Source organism: Oratosquilla oratoria, chromosome 12, assembly GCF_046742065.1.
Source record: "Oratosquilla oratoria isolate Oo_2021 chromosome 12, ASM4674206v1, whole genome shotgun sequence".
Taxonomy (NCBI): domain Eukaryota; kingdom Metazoa; phylum Arthropoda; class Malacostraca; order Stomatopoda; family Squillidae; genus Oratosquilla; species Oratosquilla oratoria.
In genome coordinates, this window is record NC_134788.1 from 40,373,030 (window position 1) to 40,385,257 (window position 12,228).

Here is a 12,228-nt window from a genome sequence, read left to right on the forward strand (position 1 = left end):
CTACTCCCAATGAGTACACAAGGTGTGTCATCCCCTTCTTTTCGTTATGCACTACCCTTCCTTTCCAAATTAAAAAACGACCATCAGTTGGTAGCCCTCTTTCTGAACTACAAAGCTCTTACCTAGTTAGAAAAAAGAAAAAAAAAAAAGATCCAATGTATATCAAATACATTTTACATATTTTGAATCACTTCAACCACCAGAATCTCTATTTGATGAGGATAACACCTGGATGTATCTTTACAAAAGAGGTAAGAGAAGTATTTGAAGTCATTTAACTAGGAATAATGTGATGTTGAGGAACATGATTGACCATTGACTACAAAGCCCCCTTGTTTACTTTGAGTTCAAAGTGAGACTTGAAGATTTCTCCAGTATTTAAAATCCACCATGAGGCCTTGATTTATAATTTTGTAAGAAAACTGCATTGCACGGGTCACATTGGAAAGGTTTTTCTCCAGTGTGGATCCTCATATGATGGGTGAAATGACACTTCTTTTGAGAAAACTGCATTGCACAGGTCACATTAGAAAGGCTTCTATCCAGTATGGGTCCTCACATGCTTTATGAGACTACCCTTTCGTGAGAAAGCAGAACTGCACAGGTCACATTGGAAAGGCTTCTCTCCAGTGTGGGTTTTCATATGCCTGCTGAGACTATTCTTACGTGAGAAAGCAAAACCACACAGGTCACACTGGAAAGGCTTTTCTCCTGTATGGGTCATCATATGTTTTGTGAGAGTACCTTTTTCTGAGAAAGCTGCATTGCACAGGTCACATTGGAAAGGCTTTTCTCCTGTATGGATCATCATATGCTTTGTGAGACTATACTTGTGTGAGAAAGTAGATTTGCACAGGTCACACTGGAAACTCTTCTCTCCAGTGTGGGTCATTATATGTTGTGTGAAATAAGTCTTGTTTGAGAAGGTAGAATTGCACAGGTCACACATGAATGGCTTCTCTCCAGTGTGGGTCCTCATATGTTGCATGAGACCACTCTTTTGTGAGAAAGCAGAATCGCACAGGTCACATTGGAAAGGCTTCTCCCCAGTGTGGGTCCTCATATGCTCTGTGAGATGACACCTTTGTGAAAAAGCAGAAATGCACAGGTCACACTGGAAAGGCTTCTCTCCTGTGTGGGTCCTCATATGCCTTCTGAGATGGTTCTTATATGAGAAACTAGAATCACACAAGTCACACTGGAAAGACTTCTCTCCTGTGTGGGTCCTCATATGGTAAGTGAGACTACCCTTTAGTGCAAAAGCAGAACTGCACAGGTCACACTTGAAAGGCTTCTCTCCCGTGTGGGTACTCATATGCTGTATTAGACTACCATTTATTGAGAAAGCAGAATCACACAGATCACATTGGAAAGGCTTGTTTCCAGTGTGGGTCCTCATATGCCGTGTGAGAGAACCTTTTCGTGAAAAAGCAGAATTGCACTGGTCACACTGGAAAGGCTTCTCTCCAGTGTGGGTCCTTAAATGCTTTCTGAGAGCTCCCTTATGTGAGAAAGCAGAATCACACAGGTCACAATGGAGAGACTTCTCTCTTGTGTGGGTCCTGATGTGCCTTGTGAGTTTATCCTTTTTTGAGAAAGCAGAATCACAGAGGTCACACTGGAAAGGCTTTTCTCCTGTGTCATTCCCCATATGTTGTGAGAGAGAACCCTTTTGTCAGAAATCAGAACCACACAGATCCTGTGTGGGTCATATGACCTTTGAGGTGACTTTTGTGCTATCCGAGATCACCCTTTTGTTACAAAGTGGAAGCACACAGGTCACACTGGAGAGGTTTATCATGTAATGTTTATGATGATCTGTGGTATAGCTGTGCTGCAGATGTCACACTTTTTCATAGTATGACACATGGAATCCACAGAAAGCTCTTCCTTCCAAAGCAATGGTGATAGGTACCGTCATCCTAGAAAAAGATGTAATTAAAAGGCTGACATCTAACTCTTTGAAATTGTGTAATACACTGTTATAAGATGATGGATTTTTCAGATATAAAGTATTTCATACTAAAGTGTCTTTGTACCTAAACAGACCTTTTGTACATGCCATCACCTGACATAACACACGCACAAACAATAACAGATATTGTGCTATGACATATTGTGATCTATTTTTTCATTAGAAACATGCTGAAAATCATCCAACAGCTACAAGCATACTCACCCCACCACGACCAGAATTACTTGAATTTTGTTGTATTTGTTTTCCTCACATCACAACATTTGGGAGTGGGGAATGGCACACCTAGCCACAGCAGAAATATTCTAACATACTCCATAACGTTCCATGTTTGGGCTCACAAGACTTCAATCTAAACATGACCTACTCTAGGGTTTATTCAGTTCATCCCACTCAAATTTGTGATGCAAGTTACATTGTTTAAGATACACTGGTAAGTGGTGTGCCTGTGCTATATCATTTTTTTTTGTAAAATGCAATCAATAAAATTTATCTAAGTAGTTGTAGAGGTACTTTCCATATTTGTTATTGTCGCACTTCATAAAATACCTGTTTGTCTACTAGAAAAAACATACATATAATATAGACCCACTAAAACAGTCTCAGCAATAATGAAGTACTCAGGTAAGAACTGCTATCAAATGCAAAATCCATTTGAATGTGGAAGTAGTGAGAAGACAATGTATAATGCGAGAACTAGTGCTTTAAAAAAAAAATCCTACATGTTATTTGATCACAGAAACATTATATATACACAAACCCAGTCATCTTTCAGGATGCAAGTGACATCTCCCTTACTAATTGTGACACTTTTATGATAATGACAAAAAAAAGAAAAGAAAAAAAATCTTGTTCTCTTTGTGCAACCTTTATCTGATGTTAGGATTATCTCAGTTTAGAAGGTGCCCCGGCCTATTAACTTAAACATGAATCTGAATGATCTGCAAGCTTTGGGCTCATTTGATCCTTTACCACACCACTCCTTCTAAGATATGAACACTATACAAGAACATAATGATAGTATAGATGGATGTACTATCATCAGCACTTACATCCGGTACACTGGTTGGATGGTGCCTTGTGTCACAGAGTTGATCTGGCAACTGTGTGTTTGTTTATATTGTAGTGAAACAATATAATCAATGGGTTGTAGCACCCACTATCAAAATGACCAGTTTACCATTTTCAGGATTTCCATTATATCTATCAAGATGATATGATGGGAGTGCTCATACATATATGATCAAACAGAAAATCAGTGACCAATACTCACAGCAGCAGTCAAGCAGTGGTTGGTGACACACATCTCACTATGTTTACAGTGTTTTAGCCCTGTGCCACTTCAGTGGCAAAGTGAGTTCACTCTACGTGGAAGACAACTTCCCATTTCTATACAACAGTTTTTATCTTACAGTCTCTTACAAGTGCAAATTGGAAAGCTCATCAAGATTTTACAAACGATTACAAAGGAGCATGCCGACAGGAGACCTTTTGGTCCATGACTAGGTCGGATGCAAAGAAATTATAATAATGATAAATGAATACGTAAATAACAATTATAATAATAGAAATAATAATGAATAGGTAAAGTTTAATAAATAGACAGGTAAATAGTAAATAATAATAAATTGACAGATTAATGATGAATGTTAATCAAGCAAATAATAATAGACAAATAATAACAAATACACAAATAAAATAAATGGAAGGCATTACAGCATTTTCCTTTGGTGATTATCTAAACGAATCTTAAAGCTTCAAACTGAAGTACATTGCACTGCCTCTGCAGGAAGTTCATTCCATTCATTCACTATATGCTTGGAGTTGTTTCTATCCACTTCCAAATTAAATCTATTTAGTAAGAGTTTGAGAACATTATTTCTTGTCAGATTCTCATTCAGTGGGAAAATTTTGTCCCTTTTGATGCCAATTCCCTTTAGAATCTTGAAGGCCTGTATCAAGTCACCTGAGTCTATGCTTTTTTAGGGAAAACAAATTCATATATTTTTGTCAATTTTCATACAATTTATCTTTTATACTTAGAATCAGTTTTGTGGCTCACCATTGTATTTTTTCTCAATCTGCCAATGTCTTTAATGAGATTTGGTGACCATACTGGAACAGCATATTCAAAATGTGAACAATCTATCGTTTGCTAATGAGAGATGAACTTTTGAAGTCAAAAGATTCCACAATCAGTCCTAGAATCTTATTTGCTTTCTCAGAGATTGAAATACACTGCTTAGATGATTTGAGATTGTTACTGATAATTACACCAAGATCCTTTTCACTATCCACTTTTGTTAACAAATTTCCAAATAACTTGTAATCATACTTACTGTTATTTTTAACTATGTGCATAACCTTGCATTCATTTATTTATTTATTTATTTTATTAGCCACTTTTCAGACCATTGCTGTAGTTTATCTAAATCTTCTTGAATATCTAATTGGTTTAAGTGATCATTTGTCTTTCTGCAGTTTTGTATCATCAGCAAATCTGGAGACAATAGGTTTCAGCCCGTAGTCTATATCATTTAGGGTACATATACTATGAATAGGTGCCCAAGAACAGAACCCTGTGGAAGTCCACTTGTAACATTTTTCCATCTACAAGTTTTGGCATTCAGAACAACTATGTTTTTGATTATTCAAACAATTATTAGTCCAACTTAACAGGCTACCACTTATTCTGTGTGAAGCTAATTTATTAAGTATTCTTTGGTGGGGGGATGGTATCAAAAGCTTTTGCTAAGTCTAGATATTATACTCACAAAAATGTTACAATCTGCACACTGAATTCAGATTGAACTTCATATATTCTAGATTTTTGTACAGAGAAAGACAAGATGGAGTCTCATTCCCCAATAAGAATGTAAGAACAATGTAAGCAAATAAGAGAAATAAATTCATAAATATAAAAATGCTTGCCAGTCTTCATTTATTCTTTTAAATTGCTACTGACATCAATATTAATTGAAAATATTTATATTCAAGGCCCCAAATACTCATAAAGTGATAATGATAAGAACTTGCCAATCATATGGATATGAATTGTAGTTGTGAGGCCTGACTTGACCAAACCTAACCTAGCCCCTTGGTAAATAAAAATTGTTATTTATCTATTTATTTATTTATTTATTAGCTATTAACGTGTTTGTTTGTTTTTTTGCGGTAATTATACCTGGGATTCAAAATACTCGGATTAACCAAACCTAGCTGATGATATAGGTAATTGCAGCTGTGAGACTGCCAAACATCTTGATAGATATCCACACGTTTACCCCTCCTCAGAATACACTACCAAACGGGAATTGAAGTGTAACAAATTCAAAATCAATGAGCATGAACTAAACTACCTTACCACTATATATATGATTCCACTTACAAATTCAAGAAGGCACACTTGTTTGGCCTGTACAATGCACAGCCACGACAACAAGCTCTTCCAACAGCTGAATGTGCGGAACTGAAGGTTTGACGGGCTATCACAACATATGTAAATAAACAAAGCCAACGACTTTAATAACAATTGAGTAAAATGCGAAAGTTAAAGAAAATACTGACTGATTAATCAACGGCAGGGAAAATCTTTTTCGGTAAAGCAATGATACATGTTAATTAAAGATGAGAAACTACAAAACAAAAACTAAGGGAAACAAGATAAAAGAAATTGAAGGAAGTGGACAAAGTATAAACAAAGAAAAGTCACCAAAGAAACGAAATTACAACAAAACTCTTTATTGACAGTTCGACTAGGAAATAGTTATATGTATGTGTGCTAAAGCAAATTACCTCGAACATCAACCTGAATCTGAGGACTGAAACTGCGGAGGTGCAGGTTTTCTATTTTCTATATATTTTTTCAGTTTTCCTATTTCTACTCCTTATTCTATTTTCATATTTCATTTTTTATACTTTATATTCTATATTCTATAATTTTTATGTGTTATATTTTCTTATATTTTGTATCAATATCTTATATTTTTCCACCCATAATATATATATATATATATATATATACATATATATATATACATATATATATATATATTCATATTATATATATATATATATTTATACATATATAATACACACACACACACACACACACACACACACACCTCTCATGGCGCTGTGGTTAGAGCTCTGGCCTGCCACTACGGAGGTCCGGGTTCGACTCTCGCCCGGGGCTGAAATAATATCAGTATCGCAGCGCTGAGGGGTGTTACTCCAACTCTCGTGGGCGGGGAGTTGTGTGTGTGTGTGTGTGCAAGGTCATAGCATTACCCATAGATCGGACTTACGAGCTCTGAGCTCTCTTCCAGGAGGGAAATAGCTATCGATCACGAGTCCAACACGTGATCCAAAGACCAAGTGAATACACACACACACACACACATCACGAGCATAGCTCCCCTTCCCGCAAAATACAACTAGGTAAATACATATATATATATATATATATATATATATATACATATATATATATATATACATATATATATATATATATTTATATATATATATATATATATATATATATATATATATATATATATATACCTGTATATACATTTGTTTTGAACAACAAAAGTTTCATTAAAAAGGTTCGTGCTCAGGCGATATCAAACAGGGCTTTCATTGGCTTCACCAACATCGATCTTTGAGAGTTTATGTATGTATATATATGTATATATATATGTGTATATATATATATACATATATATATATATATATATATATATATATATAATAGCACGATGACAACTCACAATTTTCTTATTACTTGTTCAATACAGCGACCACGGCGACGTATATCAAGAGGCAATATATGTAGAAGAAATATATACGACAGGGTTCTCCTTAGGGGCGAAATTCACCCCCAGTTGGGAATCTTGGGTTTTCTGGGGGTGAATTGTGACCACAGTAAGTTTACGGGGTGAGGAAAGCAATTATAGGTTTTGGCCTATCTGGCCTGTCACCTGGGCTGGAATTATACCTGTGCTGACCCAAGTTAATCTTAGGATTAGAAAAGTGTTACGCCGTGCGATAATATCGCACGCGTAAGAATATTATCGCCTATGGTGATGTTATATGTGTCCACAGAAACATGTCTTTCTTTTGCATTTTTCTTTGAATTAATGCCTTTTGTTGTTGGCTGCTGAAATCTACATTGTTGGGAGGTGCTAAAGATGTCAGAAGTAAGGGAAATGTATGTTACGTAAATTACGTTAAGTCGTAATACGTAGCAAGGATTTTTTTTTTTTTTATTGCATTAGCTTCAGTTTGGCCTGTCAAATAGTTCATTATAAAAATAATGATAATAATTATTCAAGTTTTATATACCCATCAATGTTTTCAATTTACATTTAATTTGTAAAACTTCGTTATATAGTCCATGTAAAATTGCAAATGTATATATATACTAATTTGGAAAGAATAAAATGATTTTTAGTAATATTTGCATAATATTTAGAACACACCTTTTGAAACAGACAATCTTGGAAAGGAGGGGAAGTGGGGGGGGGGGAGGGGATGACATTCTGACAAACGGTGAGAGGGGTGAGTGGGCCAAGCATGCAGGGCTGAGAACCTCTCAATGGGACCTTTCGCAGTCAGGTTCGGAGATTCCTATTAGCGCTAGAATTTTTAATTGTCTCGGATTTCACGAGGAAAGGGGGTGGCTTAGCTAATTTGGAAACCGATATTAAAAAAAAAAAAAAAAAAAAAAAATACGACATAAATTGCTGCATAAGTGTATCTAAAATTAAAAACATGACTCTTAATGTTATAATTTTTACTTACTGGTGTGTGATAAGGCTTTGTTAATTTAATTATAAGATAAAACTAAAAATAGGTAATTAATTTTACTGAAGTAAGTATGAGCAGTAAAAATAAGAGGATGTTGATTTCGGTTTGTGCATTTTATCTGAGTGTTGAAAAATAAGGGATATCACTGTCACGTCCTGTATATGAAGATAATCAGTGAGATAAAAGATAACAAATAATTAACGGTGGTGGCGGACGTACGAGTATACTGAAGTGAGCGACGTTTGTTTAAACACTAGCCTCTTAGATCTGCTGAGAGCTAATGTCAAACAAATATGACTAATTTTACGTGTGCGGCGGCAGACTGTACATCAGACTCAAGAAGCCGAGGGTTAGTAATTGTACCGGAAAAATTAAGTCTTCGATGCAAAATTATATTTTCTATACATTACATGGATTTGCCTATTGTTTGGTGCATTCAAATGAAAGTATATATCAGTATACGTCCATTGAAGTCGGTAGAAAATGACAAATTGCTTGGCTTGATACAATTATAGGTTGTTTTACGAATATCATCTGTAATTATAAATATGCCGTTTGCAATCATGAAATTAATTGACTTAAATTTCAGACACAATAATGTACAACGATACACCTCTGTAAGCTTATAATACTTGCCCAAAAAAGTATTTATTTTTCGGCAAGAATGACAAAATCTGGCGGTGTCTGGCATCAAATCGCTCACTGCGAAAGGTCCCATTATTATACAACATTTCTTGCTAGAGGGAGAACCTCCTGCCTAAGTATACGCATATATACTGTATATATATATATATATATATATATGTGTGTGTGTGTTGAGGCATTCTGACAGGTTGATGTAAGCGGAATAGGAAACACAGGAGCCTTAGTCTTGAGTTAATTCCTGACTAGTTTCGCAGGTGTGCTTTTTCAAAGGAATATGTGTACAAACGGGCTAGGGCATTATATACATGGGGTGGTCCTCACCACCTCTCCGAGTTACCATACTTGGTGACGAATGTGAACATCACATTGTGGCTAACGTAACAATGAAGAAATTTATACAATTAAATATGATAACACTAATAACAAAGAAATTATTAATAGAAAATGTAACAATAGTAATGATAACAATGAAGATAAATATTTAAATAATAATATTAACAATAATAACAAAAATGATAATAGCAATACAGTAATAATAATGAAAAAAAATGATAATACTAATAACCAAGAAATAAAAATTATTGATAGTAATTATGACAATAATAGTGATAACAATGATAATAAAAACAAAAATTAAATATTTAAATAATAGTAACAATAATAATAACAATAATAATGAAAGTAGTAATGATAATGATGGTAATAATAAAAATGTAATGATAAAATTATAAATATATATAATGATAGTAATAATAAATAAATAATATTTATTATTACTATCATTATATATATTTATAATATTATTATTACATTTTCAATATAACAATCAATAATATTAATAATTTAATTATCATTATTATTGTTATTATTATTGTTACTATTATTTAAATATTTAATTTTTTTTTTTTTGTTATCATTGTTATCACTATTATTGTCATAATTACTATTGATAATTTTTATTTCTTGGTTATTAGTATTATCATTTTTATTATTATTGTTTTTTTTATTGTTATTATTTTCATTATTTTTATTATTACTGTATTGCTATTATCATTTTTGTTATTATTGTTAATATTATTATTTAAATATTTATCTTCATTGTTATCATTACTATTGTTACATTTTCTATTAATAATTTCTTTGTTATTAGTGTTATCATATCTAATTGTATAAATTTCTTCATTGTTACGTTAGCCACAATGTGATGTTCACATTCGTCACCAACTATGGTAACCCGTTTGTACACATATTCCTTTGAAAAAGCACACCTGCGAAACTACATACATATACCACGGCTTTTTCCCCCTTACAAGGGAGGTAGCCAAAAAGGGAAAGGCATAAAAACACTCCCACCCATTTCATCCCTACATACACTCCACACCCCTCCCACCCTCCCTCTCACCTGAGCACCTCCTGGATGACGGGTCATCCCTGCACCCTGCCCACCGCCCTGGGTCAGAAGCAGTGTCGCAAGACACAGCACATCCACAGCAAGGCCGCTTCATTTAATTGGCGACCCCCCCTCTCCCCTTGCATATAAGGAGAGGACGGGGAGAAAATCCCTTCGGGCTGCGTCAAAATTTACTCACATATACTACCCCACCCCACACACCCCTGCCCATTCCTCCTCATGCAATCACAACATCATCCATATACAACCATTCTCCACTCACCTCTGTCTTCCGTCCTCTCCCTTCCTTCCTCAACAGACATTCCCCTCTTCCCCAAAGCCCCCTTCACCCCATCCATCCACCTCATCCTAGGACGTCCCCTCATGTTCACTCCCTCCACATCTGCCTTCCATACCTCTTTTACTAGTCTTTCTTCACTCATTCTTTCCATGTGTCCAAACCATCCTAATATTCTTTCATCAACCCTATCTCCCAAATCCTTTTTCACCCCTGTTCTCCTCCTCACCTCCTCATTTCTCACTCTATCCAGCCTAGTAACCCCCACCATACTTCTCAGACATCTCATCTCAAACACATTCAAACTCCTTCTCTCTTCTTCTCTTATGTTCCACGTTTCTGCCCCATACAGTGCTGTTGGCACAATCACTCCTTCATACAGTCTCCTCTTTGCATCCATTCCCAAATGTCTATTCCTCATTACACTCTTTAATCCACCAAGGCATTTACTCGCTTCTCTCAATCTACATTCTACCTCCACCTTCACTCCACCTTTTCCTGCTACACTTGCACCCAAGTATCTAAAACTATCCACTTCCTCCAGTCGCTCTCCCTTAATGTTCACTTCCAGTCTACTGCCACCTTCACCCCTTGTACATCTCATCACCTTACTTTTACCTACATTTATCTTTAGCTTTCTTCTATCACATACTCTCCCAAACTCTGCCACCAGCTTCCTCAATCCCTCCTCTGACCCTGCCACAAGCGCAGTGTCGTCCGCAAACAACAGCTGGCTCACCTCCCACTTTTCTCCATTTTCTTTAACCATCTCCAATCCCTGACCCACTACCCTAGCATTCACCTCTTGCACCACCCCATCCATGTATAAGTTGAACAGCCAGGGCGACATAACGCATCCTTGACGAAGTCCCACCTTTACCTCAAACCACTCACTCTCTCCATTTCTAATCCTGACACAAGCTCTACTACTCTCATAAAAACTCTTGACAGCTCCCAAAAGCTTTCCTCCTATCCCATAAATCTGCATAACCTCCCACAGTGCCTTTCTGTCTACCCTATCATAAGCCTTTTCCAGATCCATAAAAGCCCAAAAAACATCCTTCCCCTTTCCTATAGCTTTCTCACATATCTGTCTTACCACAAAGATCTGATCTCCACAACCTCTACTCGTCTTAAATCCACACTGTTCCTCACCAATTACTCCTTCTGTTCCTCTCCTAATCCTCTCAATTAAGATCCTCCCATAAGCCTTCCCTACTACACTTAACAGGCTAATCCCTCTGAAACTACTACATTCACACTTGTCCCCTTTTCCCTTGTAAAGAGGAACTATACAGGCACTTCTCCAGTCCTCCGGTACTCTACCCTCTCTCCAGCAAACATTAAATAACCTCACCAACCAGTCCACCATCACTGAACCTCCCTTTTTCAGACATTCTGCATGGCATCCATCCAGACCAGGTGCCTTACCTGCTTTCATCATCTTTACAACTGCCTTCACCTCATCCTTCCTTATTTCTCCTCCATTCTCCTCACTCATCACTCTCATTTTCTTCGCATTTCCCACTGCAGCTATCTTTCCTTCCCTATCCTCCTTCACATTTAGCAACTCCCTAAAATATTCTGCCCATCTTCCCCTTACTGCCATCTCTTCCATTATCATCTCTCCATCTGTACTAGTCAGGAATAAACTCAAGACTAAGACTCCTGTGTTTCCTATTCCGCTTACACACACACACACACACACACACACACACACACACACACACACAAATATATATATATATATATATATATATATATATATATATATATATATATATATATATTGTATGTATGTACGTACATATGCATGTGTATGTACGCACATATTCGACAAGAGAAAAGTCAAATGTATGGAAAGAGTGGCGTAGGTAAAGTCCAGGAAGGAGCAGAAGTAGTGTGAGATGACCCGCTTAGTAAGTATATAAGCAATGTATTGCAATTTGCCTGTACCATTATCTCTGAAGAAGACTCTGTCGAAACGTTAGACAATAAAGTACTTCTGCTCCTTCCTGGACTTTACCTACACTACTCTTTCCATACATACGTATGTATGTATGTACGTATGCATGTGTGTATGCGTATGTATGTATGTGTGAATGT

At 36.0% G+C, this 12,228-nt stretch overlaps 1 protein-coding gene across 1 annotated transcript; it reads right to left on the bottom strand.

Annotated features, from left to right (window-relative positions):
* Positions 1-481: 481 nt before the first annotated feature.
* Positions 482-5,761, bottom strand: LOC143030704 (uncharacterized). Its single transcript, XM_076193889.1, has 2 exons — positions 5,364-5,761; positions 482-1,922 (listed from the first exon to the last, which is right to left on the bottom strand). Exon 2 carries the CDS (start codon positions 1,649-1,651, stop codon positions 539-541), a length of 1,113 nt encoding a protein of 370 aa, XP_076050004.1. The 5' UTR covers positions 1,652-1,922; positions 5,364-5,761; the 3' UTR covers positions 482-538.
* Positions 5,762-12,228: the final 6,467 nt, after the last annotated feature.

Coding starts and splice junctions, on each gene's coding strand:
- LOC143030704 (XM_076193889.1), bottom strand. CDS start 1,651: ATGGGGAATGACACAGGAGAAAAGCCTTTCCAGTGTGACCTCTGTGAT.